This window comes from Mizuhopecten yessoensis, unplaced genomic scaffold (assembly GCF_002113885.1).
Source record: "Mizuhopecten yessoensis strain PY_sf001 unplaced genomic scaffold, ASM211388v2 scaffold7493, whole genome shotgun sequence".
Lineage (NCBI taxonomy): Eukaryota > Metazoa > Mollusca > Bivalvia > Pectinida > Pectinidae > Mizuhopecten > Mizuhopecten yessoensis.
This window is the reverse complement of record NW_018407075.1, coordinates 87229-99015: the sequence shown is the minus strand read 5'-3', so window position 1 is coordinate 99015 and position 11787 is coordinate 87229. Positions and strand designations below refer to the sequence as shown.

Genomic DNA, 11787 nt, shown 5'->3' with positions numbered 1-11787 from the left:
TTATAAAATTACAGGAATTCGTTCAAGTTGATATATTAAAAAATCAATAAAAAACGAAGCTTTTTTCTTTTTGGTATGTTCGAGTTATCTTTCTTTGAACACTAAAATCAAAATAGACACACGGAAACATATGAAGGCTACTTCCGACGGGAGAAATTTGCTAAAAATTGTTTGTTCTAAAAAAGAAATAAATACGGTTTTATATAACTATTTTTTTGTTTATTTGTGTACATATCTTTAACAGTCATCCGTAATTTCAACAGTTTTCTACCGATATGAGTACGAAAGCGCGGATGCTCGGAAACCGATAACACGAGGATATATACAGTACATCTCTGGTTGAGGCAAGAGCAAACTCGGCTTTAAAATAAGATTTATCGTGACCTTAATTATTGAACATTCCAAAGCTTGAGCTGCCATAACTCAAATTAATTTAACTGCGTCTACACTACCACTATACTCTTGTTAGTTATTGTCACAAGTCTGGTCTTTAGTATGCCCCACCATTTTAAAAGCCAAGCGCCTGATTGACCCAAACACCATTGGCACATGGTACAAATAAAGTTTCCTGCACCTCTGCTCTCGACACCCAACTCCAGATACATATGTATGTTGACATTTTAAAAAGAAACAGGAGAAACATTGGTTAGAAGGTATATTTTCAGTCACACAAATTTACCACTTGGTGCTTATCTACCGTTACAACGTGGTCCTATGTAGCCTGAAGGGGTACCGGTGCTTGTGAAATACACTTACTGACTTAGCCAGACAAGTCGTGTATTTTTTATTAGATGACGGCAATGAGTTGTGGCATGCACAAGTTATAGCACCTTATACTTCCAAACAAAGACACGAGAGAAGGTATTTGAATACAGATACTAACCATGGCACATACAGGAGAGCAGCCACATAAGTGTGATGTCTGTGGTAGGGGGTTTAATAAATCCTATAACTTTCAGACACACATCAAGACACATGCAGGAGAGTCGCGCCACAAGTGTGATGTCTGTGGTAGGGGGTTTAATTCATCTCAGCATTTACAGACTCATGCTAGGACTCATACAGGAGAGAAGCCTCACACGTGTGATATCTGTGGTAGGGGGTTTAATCAGTCACACCATTTACAAACTCATAACAGGAGACATACAGGGGAGAAGCCTTTTGAGTGTGATGTGTGTGGTAATAGATTTAGAGAAGCACAAAGCTTAATGAAACATCACAGGATACATACAGGAGAGAAGCCTTACAAGTGTGATGTCTGTGGTAAGGAGTTTAGTTTGGCACACCATCTACCGCGACACCTCATGACGCATACAGGGGAGAAGCCTCACAAGTGTGATGTCTGTGGTAAGGGGTTTAATGCGGCACAAAGCTTAAAGGTACACCTCATGACACATGCAGGAGAGGCACCATATACATGTGATAGCTGTGGTAAGGGGTTCACTGTGGCACAAAACCTACGGGCACACATCAGGATACATACAGGAGAGAAGCCATACAAGTGTGATGAGTGTGGAAGAGGCTTTAATCAGCCTTCTGCTCTAGTGACGCATGTAAGGATACATACAGGGGAGAAGCCATACAAGTGTGATGTCTGTGGTAAAAATTTCATTAGCTCATCTGCTCGAACGATACACCTCAGGATACATTAGGAGAGGAGCTTTACAACTATAATTTTTTATTCTGTGGTAAAGATTTTTGTGGTAAATAGTGTACAATTTTTTTTGTGGTGAATAGCCTGCAAGCACCACATGTACAGGACACATCACATACAGCAGGCAAAAACCCTGTGATTATGTGGTAAGGGTTTTATTGTGTCACAAAAAGCCTACAAAGGCATGTCAGGACATATACAGTGATACAAGTCTTACAAATACAAGATGTATGTTGGGTTTAGTCAGGTAACTACCCGAAACAGACACATCAAAACACACAGGAAAGAAACTGTTATGGCTGTTTAAAGAAAGGGACAAAATGAACAGTGTGATGATATTTTGCCAGTAGCACTGGGATGAAGAGCTACCAAGTTTGCTCAAGTGAATGACCTTCGCACATTTAAAGTCACAGGGGTCAAATATGTTGAAATCTTCAAACTAATTTAAACTAAAATAAATAAACTTCTGAATAACCAATCAGTCCAGGGTAATGATATTTGGCCAGAAGCTTGCTGGGATGAAAGGCTCTAAAGTATGTTCAAGTTAATGTCTATGTTTGACTTTTAAGGTCACAGGGGTCTTATGTTTCAATCTTTTTATAGGTTCTTTTGAATCAAACACTTATTTTCCCTGTATCTGTATTTTAGTCCAATTTTAAATGTGCTATTAATACCAGGTGAGCAATTCAGGCCCATTGGGCCTCTTTTTTAGATCACCTGGCCCAAAGGGTTGTGATTCGGCGTCCATCATCTGTCTGTCTGGAGTTAACTTTTCAATTTAAACAACTTCTTCTGAATAACCAATAGGCCTTGGGTGATGGTATACGTATTTGGACAGTACCGGTTGCATGCTGAGATGCAGGACTACCAACTTTGACCCAGGATGATGATATTTGGCCGATCATATACTGGCATGAAGGGCTATACATTTTGTACAAATGAATGACATTGACGTATATTCAAGGTCATGGGGATCAATTATCTTAAAAGACTTTCAAACAACTGTATCTGAATAACCAAAAGGCCAAGAATGATGATATTTGGCCAGTAACATGCTGGCATAAAGGGCTACAAATGTTGATAAAATGAATGACCTTGACTTTTATTCAAGGTCACAGGGGTCAAATATGTTGAAATCTTTCGACAACTTCTGAATTTTGGCCAAAAACATCATGGTATGAAGGGCTACCAGGTTTGTTAAAATCCATGACCTTGACTTATATTCAAGGTCACAGCTGGGGTCAGATATGTTAAAATCGTTTAACAAATAATTCTGAATGACCAGAAGGCCAAGGATTATGTACATGTTTGGCCAGTGGCATGCTGGGATGAAGGGGTACCAATTAAGTTTGTTCAAATGAATGACCTTTGCCCATATTCAAAGTCACAGGGGTCTGTAGTCTTAAAATCATCTAAACAGCACGTGGTGATGATGGGCTACCAAGTTTGTTCAAATGAATGACTTTCGCCCATATTGAAGGTCACATGGGTCAGTTGTCTTAAAAACACTATGAAACGACTTCTTCTGAATATCCAAAAGGACTAGGGTGATGATATTTGGTCAGAAGCATGCTGGAATGAAATACCTTCGCCCATATTTAAGGTCACATGGGTCAAATATGTTGAAATCTTTAATAAACTTCTTCTGAATAACCAGATGGACCAGGATGGTGATATTTGGTAGCACGTGGTTATGATGGGCTACTAATATAAGTTTGTTCAAATGAATGACCTTTGCCCATTTTAAAGGTCACATGGGTCAATTGTCTTGGAAACCTTTAAACAACTTCTTCTAAATACTGAATAACAGAAAAGGACCAGGATGATGATATTAGGCCATTAGCATGTGGGTATGAAAGGCTATCAAGTGTGTTCAAATGAATGTTCAATGTCACATGGGTCAAGTGTGTGCATAAACCTTTTAAACAACTTTTGATCTACCAAATGGCCTAGGACAAAAAAAAAAAAAAACGACTGCAGAATAACCAAAAGCTTAATCTGTTACAGCTATATTTGGACCTAAACTAAAATATATGCATTGGGGTGGCATTTCTACCAAAAGTCAATCTAAACCGCGAAAATATGTAAAATTAATCTGGACACCTTAGTTTAGGTCCAAATGTAGCTGTAACAAATTCTCAGGTCCCTGTGCCCGAAACCACTATATCAAGACATGACAGCGTCATTGCAGTGCGCTCCCTAAAATTTGTTGAGGTGATACAAGAAGAAAATTAGACAAATTGTGGAACACATATTATGTTTATAGTAATATTGACCTTGACATTTAACTGTTTGACCTAAAAAAGCATGTGCCTTGTGCATTAAAGTCCTTTATAAAGTTTGAATCAGACCTGGTCTTAAGAAACTTAAATTATGAGGAAACTGATTTTTCTATCGATAGCAATAGGCGACATTTCATTTTTGGATTGCCAAAGCAATCCGAAATAAGCTCTCTGAGCAAGGAAGAGCTCAAGTAATTGCCATGAAATTGCATGAAAACCAATCCCAAATAAGTTCGTTGGACTAGGAAATCTTCAATGATGTTACTTTGAACAAGTAGGGGAGCTGAAGTTATTGTGTGGAATCTGGTGTTTTATTTATAGTAAGTGATTTGTGATGTTTTGACAAATACGCATTATATATAGATGCAGTTTGTTATCAAGTTATCAACATATTTTTTTTAAAACAGACGTTTTTATGATTCAAATAAAGACAAAAAAACCCCTGACACTTGCAAACTGTTTCTCTTGAGAATATAATGTAAAAAGCAAGTTTTTTAAAGTCACTGATTTTCGCAGATTTGCTAAAATGGTCAGTATTGCGATCTGTAATCTTCATAGATATTGGGTCTACTGGCCATGAAACATACAATGCAACGGAAAGGATAGATTACTTTGCTATTAATTTTATGGGTATCCTAAAAACATTGTTACGTGAACATCAAGAAAATTTAAGAGCTCCTCCAAAAACACCACATTTACATAACCTGTTGATTTAATGAGCTGACCTTTGACCTGAAAAGTATTCCCAAGCAAGGACATAGAGCATCTTGATAAAATTACAACCTGCAATCTTCAATGTAGGGTGATTGAGTCATTCACATTCTGAAAGCACATATGTCTGATTGACAAACCTTTTTTGTCTAGGGTCAAAGAACAGGGAACATCCTGGAATTTGAGAGCAGTGGGCCATTTCAGCTATTTTTAGTCAATGTCAAAATTAAGAGGGGCCATTCTATGTAAAATTAAAAGAAAAAAGGAAAATGGAGGGGTCAATGACCCCATGGTCCCCTCCAGGATTATTCCTGAAGAAGATTCCTGACCGACCCTTTTTTAATTAGAAGAGGGAAGGAAGGGGCAGTGTTGACAAACCATTTAGTATATGTACATCCTAGTTATCTAGGGGTTACACTTATTTTTGCTCCCTGCACCCCTGGAATATGTCATAGTAAAGTTGGAGGCACGTGGCTAGCTATTTGATTGGTCTCGGGTTAATAAACCTGACCAATCACAAGGCTGATACATGTCCTTTGAAGATTACAGGGGAGCAACACCCGACTTCGAAGCCTGTAAATTTTACCGTAATGCGAGCGCGAGTTTCTTTTGATGTACATTAAACGATCAAACTCTACTTCTTGTCTCATCCACAATGTGGCGCGCACTGAGCCTTCAGTTTTGTGATGAAATTTTCTAGGGGTGCAGAGAGGTAACCCCCGGAGTATGGAAGATGGTATCTGTAAAGAGTTGTCATTACATATATCTTCTTAATAAATTTCATTACCGTCTGCAGGTCTCTGTTCTTAGTGGTAAAGCTGAACACAAATATTACACTCACAACAATTAAGTTTTATTTTTATTTATTTATTATCGTAATTTTTTTTTTTTACAGTTCAAGCGGCAACCAGGGTTAAGGCCATGCTGTAGTCATTTCTTTCTTTTCTCTTTCCCCTCTGTGTATAAAATATGCTCTGTGTGTGTGTGTGTGTGTGTCTCTCTCTCTCCAACTCTTTCCAGCTCTAAGTATAAATTTGTCTCTCTATCTCCAACTCTTTCCATCTCTAAGTATAAATTTCTCTCTGTTTGTCTCTCTCTCCATCTCTTTCCATCTCTAAGTATAAGTTTGTCTCTGTTTGTCTCTCTCTCCATCTCTTTCCATCTCTAAGTATAACTTTGTCTCTGTCTCTCTCTCCAACTCTTTCCATCTCTAAGTATAAATTTGTCTCTCTCTCTCCAACTCTTTCCATCTCTAAGTATAAATCTGTGGTGGATGTCATAATTAAAGATAAACTTTATGTGAGACAAATTAAGTCCATAATAAAAAAAATAATGCAACATAACAAACATGCATCATATATAGACAGTATCACAGAACATATACATGACTTGACGGTTAAATAAAAAGACAGGTTTGTGAAATCTTTTTTTAAGCACCACCTTAAAATATCAAACCATACACTGAAGTGAAATTATACAATAAATGAGATCCATAAGTGTACTTATACCACTTTATTCTGTTTCATAATCATTGGCTAAAAAGGTACCAAAGTTTCATAATTATCAATCAAGAAGGTAATTAGTAACAAGAGCACTGCAAACGGATGCATAATACCCCCGACTGACCCTATCCAATGATTTTTCGTTTGTTAAATTAAATCCCTATTGTCCTTCTTAAGACTCCACATGAACATCCATGCCAAACATTAGGACAATAACACGTGATCTGACTGAACTGTACACCACTGAAGAAACTTGCACCAAAACTTAAGCCAAGAAATTAAGCGTGAAAAAATAAGTCCCAAACACGTCAAAAATTTACAAAAATAGAAATTATTTTCCCAAATTAAATACATATTGTCCTTCTTAGACCCCACATGAACATTCATGCCAAAAATTAGGACAATAACACATGATCTGACTGAACTGTACACCACTGAAGAAACTTGCACCTAAACTTTAACGGGAGGGACAGACAGATGGACGCAAACGCTATTCCATAATTCATCCGTCGAATTTCGACGGGCGTATAATAAACAGAAATCTGAAAAGTTACAAAACCCTCAAAATCAAAAACAAAACTTTAAAGCTGACTGTACATGTGGTCAACGTACTTTAGGAAGTCAGTAGAAGGGACATAACTCCCATAAGAAATGTCAAAATTAAAAGCACAAGTACCACCAATACTGATAATGTGTACAAAGTTTCATAAATACTTTAGATGATTGAAGATTTTTATTTTTAGAAATAAAATATGGTACATTCGTAACTGTCGACAAAATAATCAAAATCAAAAAATAAATTGCAAGTGCACAACTAGTTACTACATATTAAATGTACTGATAATTAGGTGTAATTAGATTAATGAAATTCATGAAATTGATTGAGAAGATAAGAAGTCTTTGTTTTTCTGTGGGGTATAAAAATATTTCGTTTTCCAAAATGACCTTTATTTTTGCAGAAATACATATAGCTAAAAAAAAAATTCACTGATTGTGTGGTATCATTTGCTGAAATTGTTCAAATAATATAGTCCTACGGTTGGTAAAGAAAAATTAAAGGCAATGTTTTGATATATGACATAACAATATGGTCACCCTGAACATTTGACATATAATGTTGTTTGTATGGAGATCACTTAAATACCTTAAGCATGTTTATACAATATTAATACAAAATAAATATGCGTAGATTATCAGCTGATGCAAGCTTTCCATAAAATTAAGTATGAATTTTTATTACATGTTACATGTGGTACAAGTTGTACAATTACCAATTGATAAACAAGATTCAAATATCTTGTTAGTGAAATGATATTATTTAACCTCCAAGCAACTGTGAATTATGAAATAAATTGTCACCGTGAATTTTGGAATTTAACACAGTTCTGGGGTTCTGGATAGTCTTTGCAAGACAAACACTAGAACTGTAAGCTAAAGGCTAACTAATACCCCCGCTCCTATATCAACCAGAACTTTAAGCTTACTTAAGGCTGACTAAGGCAAAGCAAATAGTCTCCCACCAGTAACAAGTATTTCGCACAAAGCTTCCAAAGGGGCATAACTCTATCAAAAGGGTCGAAATCCCAAATTAAAATGCCGGTGCACATAAGATACTGATCATTCATGCAAAGTTTCACTGAAATCCACCTGTTAGTTTAGGAGGAGTTGTGCGGACAAGTATTTCACACAAAGGGGCATAACTCCATCAAAAATGGTCGATATCCCAAATTATAATGCTGGTGCACAACTCCATAAGATACTGATCATTCATGCAAAGTTTCAATGAAATCCACCTGTTCGTTAAGGAGGAGTTGCGCGGACAAGTATTTCGCAAAAAGGGGCATAACTCCATCAAAAAGGGTTGAAATCCCAAATAAAAAAATGCCGGTGCACAATCAAGATACTGATCATTCATGCAAAGTTTCAATGAAATTCACCTGTTGGTTAAGGAGGAGTTTTCCGGACAAGTTACAGCAGACGACAGACAGACAGACATCCAGACAGGGCGATTGCAGTATACCCCTCCTAACTTCGTTGCGGGGGTATAATCATAGAAATACTTATAATTTATCCTTACAGGCACATTAAAACAAACCTTTGAATAGAAAATCTGAATTATGTTGTCATATAAATATTGATCTACATGTATATATTGAGTATATTATGGCACTTCCAAAGGTTAACGGACAATAACATATCCTCGATACCCCAAGGGTAACGCTTACTTTTGCTCTCTTCACCCCTGGAATATATCAAAGCATAATTAAAGCACAAAGATAGATATTTTATTGGTCTTAGGTAAAATCGCCTGACCATTCGCTAGGCTGATATATATATACCTGTCCTTTGAAGATTAGAGGAGCGACACCAGATTTTACCGTTACGGGACCACGAGGACTATAGTTTGATCTACTTCAAAGGATCATACTAGTCCTCTTGTCTTATGCACAAAGTGGCGCACACTGAGCCTTCGATTTTGTTGCGACATATTCCAGGTGTGCAGAGAGCAAAAGTGAGCGTAACCACTGGAGTATAGAGGACGGCAATAACAAAGTCATAACAATCATATTTTTCGCCTTGAAAACTTAACAAAACAAACATAGAATTATCACAGATCTATCCGGAGATTGCACAGACGTTAACAACCTTCTGCACACTCTTCTTTCATCACCTCCTCAGATACATTTCCAACAATTACATTCCACTATAAATGTCAAGGGATATCAACAAAAAGCTGACTGTTCCAGTCCGCGAAATACAAAAATATAAGGGCCAATACATATACATATGGCAGTATGATTGATGTGTTCTATTTTACACATATATTTTACAGTACAATCATCAACAATTCTTAAGCTGATGCACCAGTATCAGTGCTAATCTTGACACTTATTGCAACAAACCCAAAGCTATGGCATCGCTAATAGAATCGATTCTAAAGTCAATGACTAACGTCAGTAATGTGACGACAATCTTAAATCTGATGTACTGTGAAATCACAAATTTTGGTGGGGCTTTTAATTTGTTGATTTTGTTGGTTATCATCATCCATGAATTCAAGTAATTACAAATTGTGATATAAAGCAATTCTGTTTGAGTGGGTAGTTGTAATAAATGAATTCATGTATCCATCACTGTTGGAGACAATCGTGAAGCTGTTACATTTCTGGCAACACTACTGATGATATCTCTAGCATTGTTACTCTGTTTAACAGGTGTGTAGTCTGTACCAGAAGGCTGATATCTCCTGCGTAGCTTCAGTCCAGCACTACACCTCTTTGCCACTTCGACATCCTTGGATGCTCAGGTGAAGGAACGCTTTCAGGCTTCAAGGAGGAATGATAGCTAGGTAAAAGAAAAAGTAACACAAAAATCATTTATCATTTTGTGATAATTATTTATTATACGCAAATCTAAAATGATTATTTAAATTACCTACTGATTAATCATTTTAAACAAAGATGCCCAATAGACTAAATTCCACTATATTTTACCTTATTACAGCATATTTCACAATTTTCGCTGTGGGTATGTGCTTAGGCAATTTGTGTATAACAATTGATAACACTTCTCCCCAGCATATGTTTCTGTAGAAAATTTTGCTTAACCCTTTCACCACTGTAGACCGTAATGGACAAATCCAGATCAATGCATGGTAGAGTCTACTAAAGTAACATAAGAGTGAAAGGGCCAAGATGGAAACACACTTCACTCCTTTGACCTTGACAATGAGTCAAAGTAATGTATGTAAACATCTTCAAGTCCTATACTTCAGCAAGCTACTGTTCAAATATTACTCCAAGTCCCATAGTTTTCTAGAAATCATTTAAAGATTTTCCAAGAACACAATTAATGGCTTTGACCTTGATGTACATGGGGCCTGTTAATAGATTCGAACAAAGTGGATAGCCCTAAGTTCACCTCAGCAAATTATAGACCAATCATAGCCCTAAATTTAACTTACCAAATTATAGACCAATCATAAAGCTTAACTTCCTAGTTCTGTATAAGTAGGTTACATAGTTTCATAAAAGAGGCCCAGAGGGCCTGTATCGCTCACCTGTTTCTTTTGTTACATGAAACTGACATATAGGTAACTTCAGACCAAATTTGGTAACTAGAACACAAGACATTTAACATCTCTTAACCGCTTCTTAAGATATTGTTGTTTGAAATTTGAGTGTGAAATTGTAATCTTAAAGCTTTTAACCAATGTTGACTTTTGACTCCGGCGAGCATTTAAAGTTAACATTTGACCTCATTACTGTAATTAAGAAAAAGATTCACACTGCTGGTCTTCATAACATACCCAGGTATCATGACTCTAGTACGAATGGTTCTTAGGATATTGTTGTTTGAAGTTTTTAACATATTTGACCCCTGTGACCTAGAAAGGAGATCAAGGTCATTTTAATGAGGTAACTTTATAGCACTCCATCCCAGGAAACTACTGACCAAATACTATGACCCTGGGCCTTATGGAACTTGAGAAGAAGATTGTTAAAGCTTTTAACCCATGTTGACATTTGACCCCTGACTAGCACTTTAAGATGACCTTTGACCTCATTACTGTAATTAAGAACAATATTTGCACTGCTGGTCTTCATAACATACCCAGGTATCATGATTCTAGTCCAAATGGTTCTTAGGATTTTGTTGTTTGAAGTTTTGAACATATTTGACCCATGTGACCTTGAAAGTAAGTCAAGGTAATTTAAATGAGGAAACTTTACAGAACTCCATCCAAGGTACCTACTGGCCAAATATTATGACCCTGGGCCTTATGGAACTTGAGAAGAAGATTGTTAAAGCTTTTAACCCATGTTGACATTTGACCCCTGACTAGCACTTTAAGTTAATCTTTGACCTCATTACTGTAATTAAGAAAAACAATTGCACTGATGGTCTACATAACATTACTTAGTACCATGAATCTAGTCCAAAAGGTTCTTAAGATATTGTTGTTTGAATTTTTGAACAAATTTGACCCCTGTGACCTTAAAAGTAGGTCAAGGTCATTTTAATGAGGAAACTTTATAGCACTCCATCCCAGGTACCTACTGGCCCTAGGTCCTCCAGTTCTTCAGAAGAAGTCGTTTAAAAGAAAAAGTTGACGGACGGGCGCCGGACGCCGCAGTACGGCATAAGCTCACATGGCCCTTCGGGCCAGGTGAGCTAAAAATCAACATATTTGCCATTTATAAACTTCAAAGTAAGTCAAGATCAATAAGGTGTACAAAATTGAAAGCCCTTCACACAATTAATACCCCTTGGCCCCATGTTTCATTAGAAGCACAAAATTAACACCATTGGCCTAATGTTTCATTAGAAGAAGTCGGGAAAATATTATACCGCTCTTGAGGACACTAGAGGCAAAAGAAATCTAGACAATGATTTTTATTAATTTCGCATATATTGTTCTTTAGGGTGTACCTAACAAAATATTATAATTTGAGAATAGGTTTCCAGGCTATTTTTTAAAATATTCTTTGAAAGAGTTACCCCCCCTTTCAAGTCGGAAAAAATGTCATTTTTTTGCCCTTTTTAAATCATTAAGGTACCCGCCAAAAAAAGTTTTTTTTTTTTTGAATTTGTCTGAGAAAAATATGATAAATGAATATTTTGAAATATATTAGAC

The 11787-nt window shown here is 36.5% G+C and overlaps 2 protein-coding genes across 2 annotated transcripts in view; one reads left to right on the top strand and one right to left on the bottom strand.

Moving 5' to 3' along the window:
• The first annotated feature begins 252 nt into the window (after positions 1–252).
• LOC110453755 (zinc finger protein 239-like) lies at positions 253–2021 on the top strand. The gene has a single exon (XM_021502889.1). The coding sequence runs from the start codon at positions 885–887 to the stop codon at positions 1650–1652; it is 768 nt and encodes a 255-aa protein (XP_021358564.1). The 5' UTR covers positions 253–884; the 3' UTR covers positions 1653–2021.
• A 6057-nt stretch (positions 2022–8078) lies between these two features.
• LOC110453749 overlaps positions 8079–11787 on the bottom strand; it is a 43303-nt gene continuing 39594 nt past the window's right edge. Inside the window, exon 22 of the mRNA XM_021502877.1 lies at positions 8079–9494. Coding sequence (XP_021358552.1) covers positions 9478–9494 — 17 coding nt within the window. The 3' untranslated portion in view covers positions 8079–9477. The remainder of the gene's footprint in view (positions 9495–11787) is intronic.

Bases quoted from the DNA above. Each gene is read 5' to 3' on its own strand.
- LOC110453755 (XM_021502889.1), top strand. From the start codon at position 885: ATGGCACATACAGGAGAGCAGCCACATAAGTGTGATGTCTGTGGTAGG.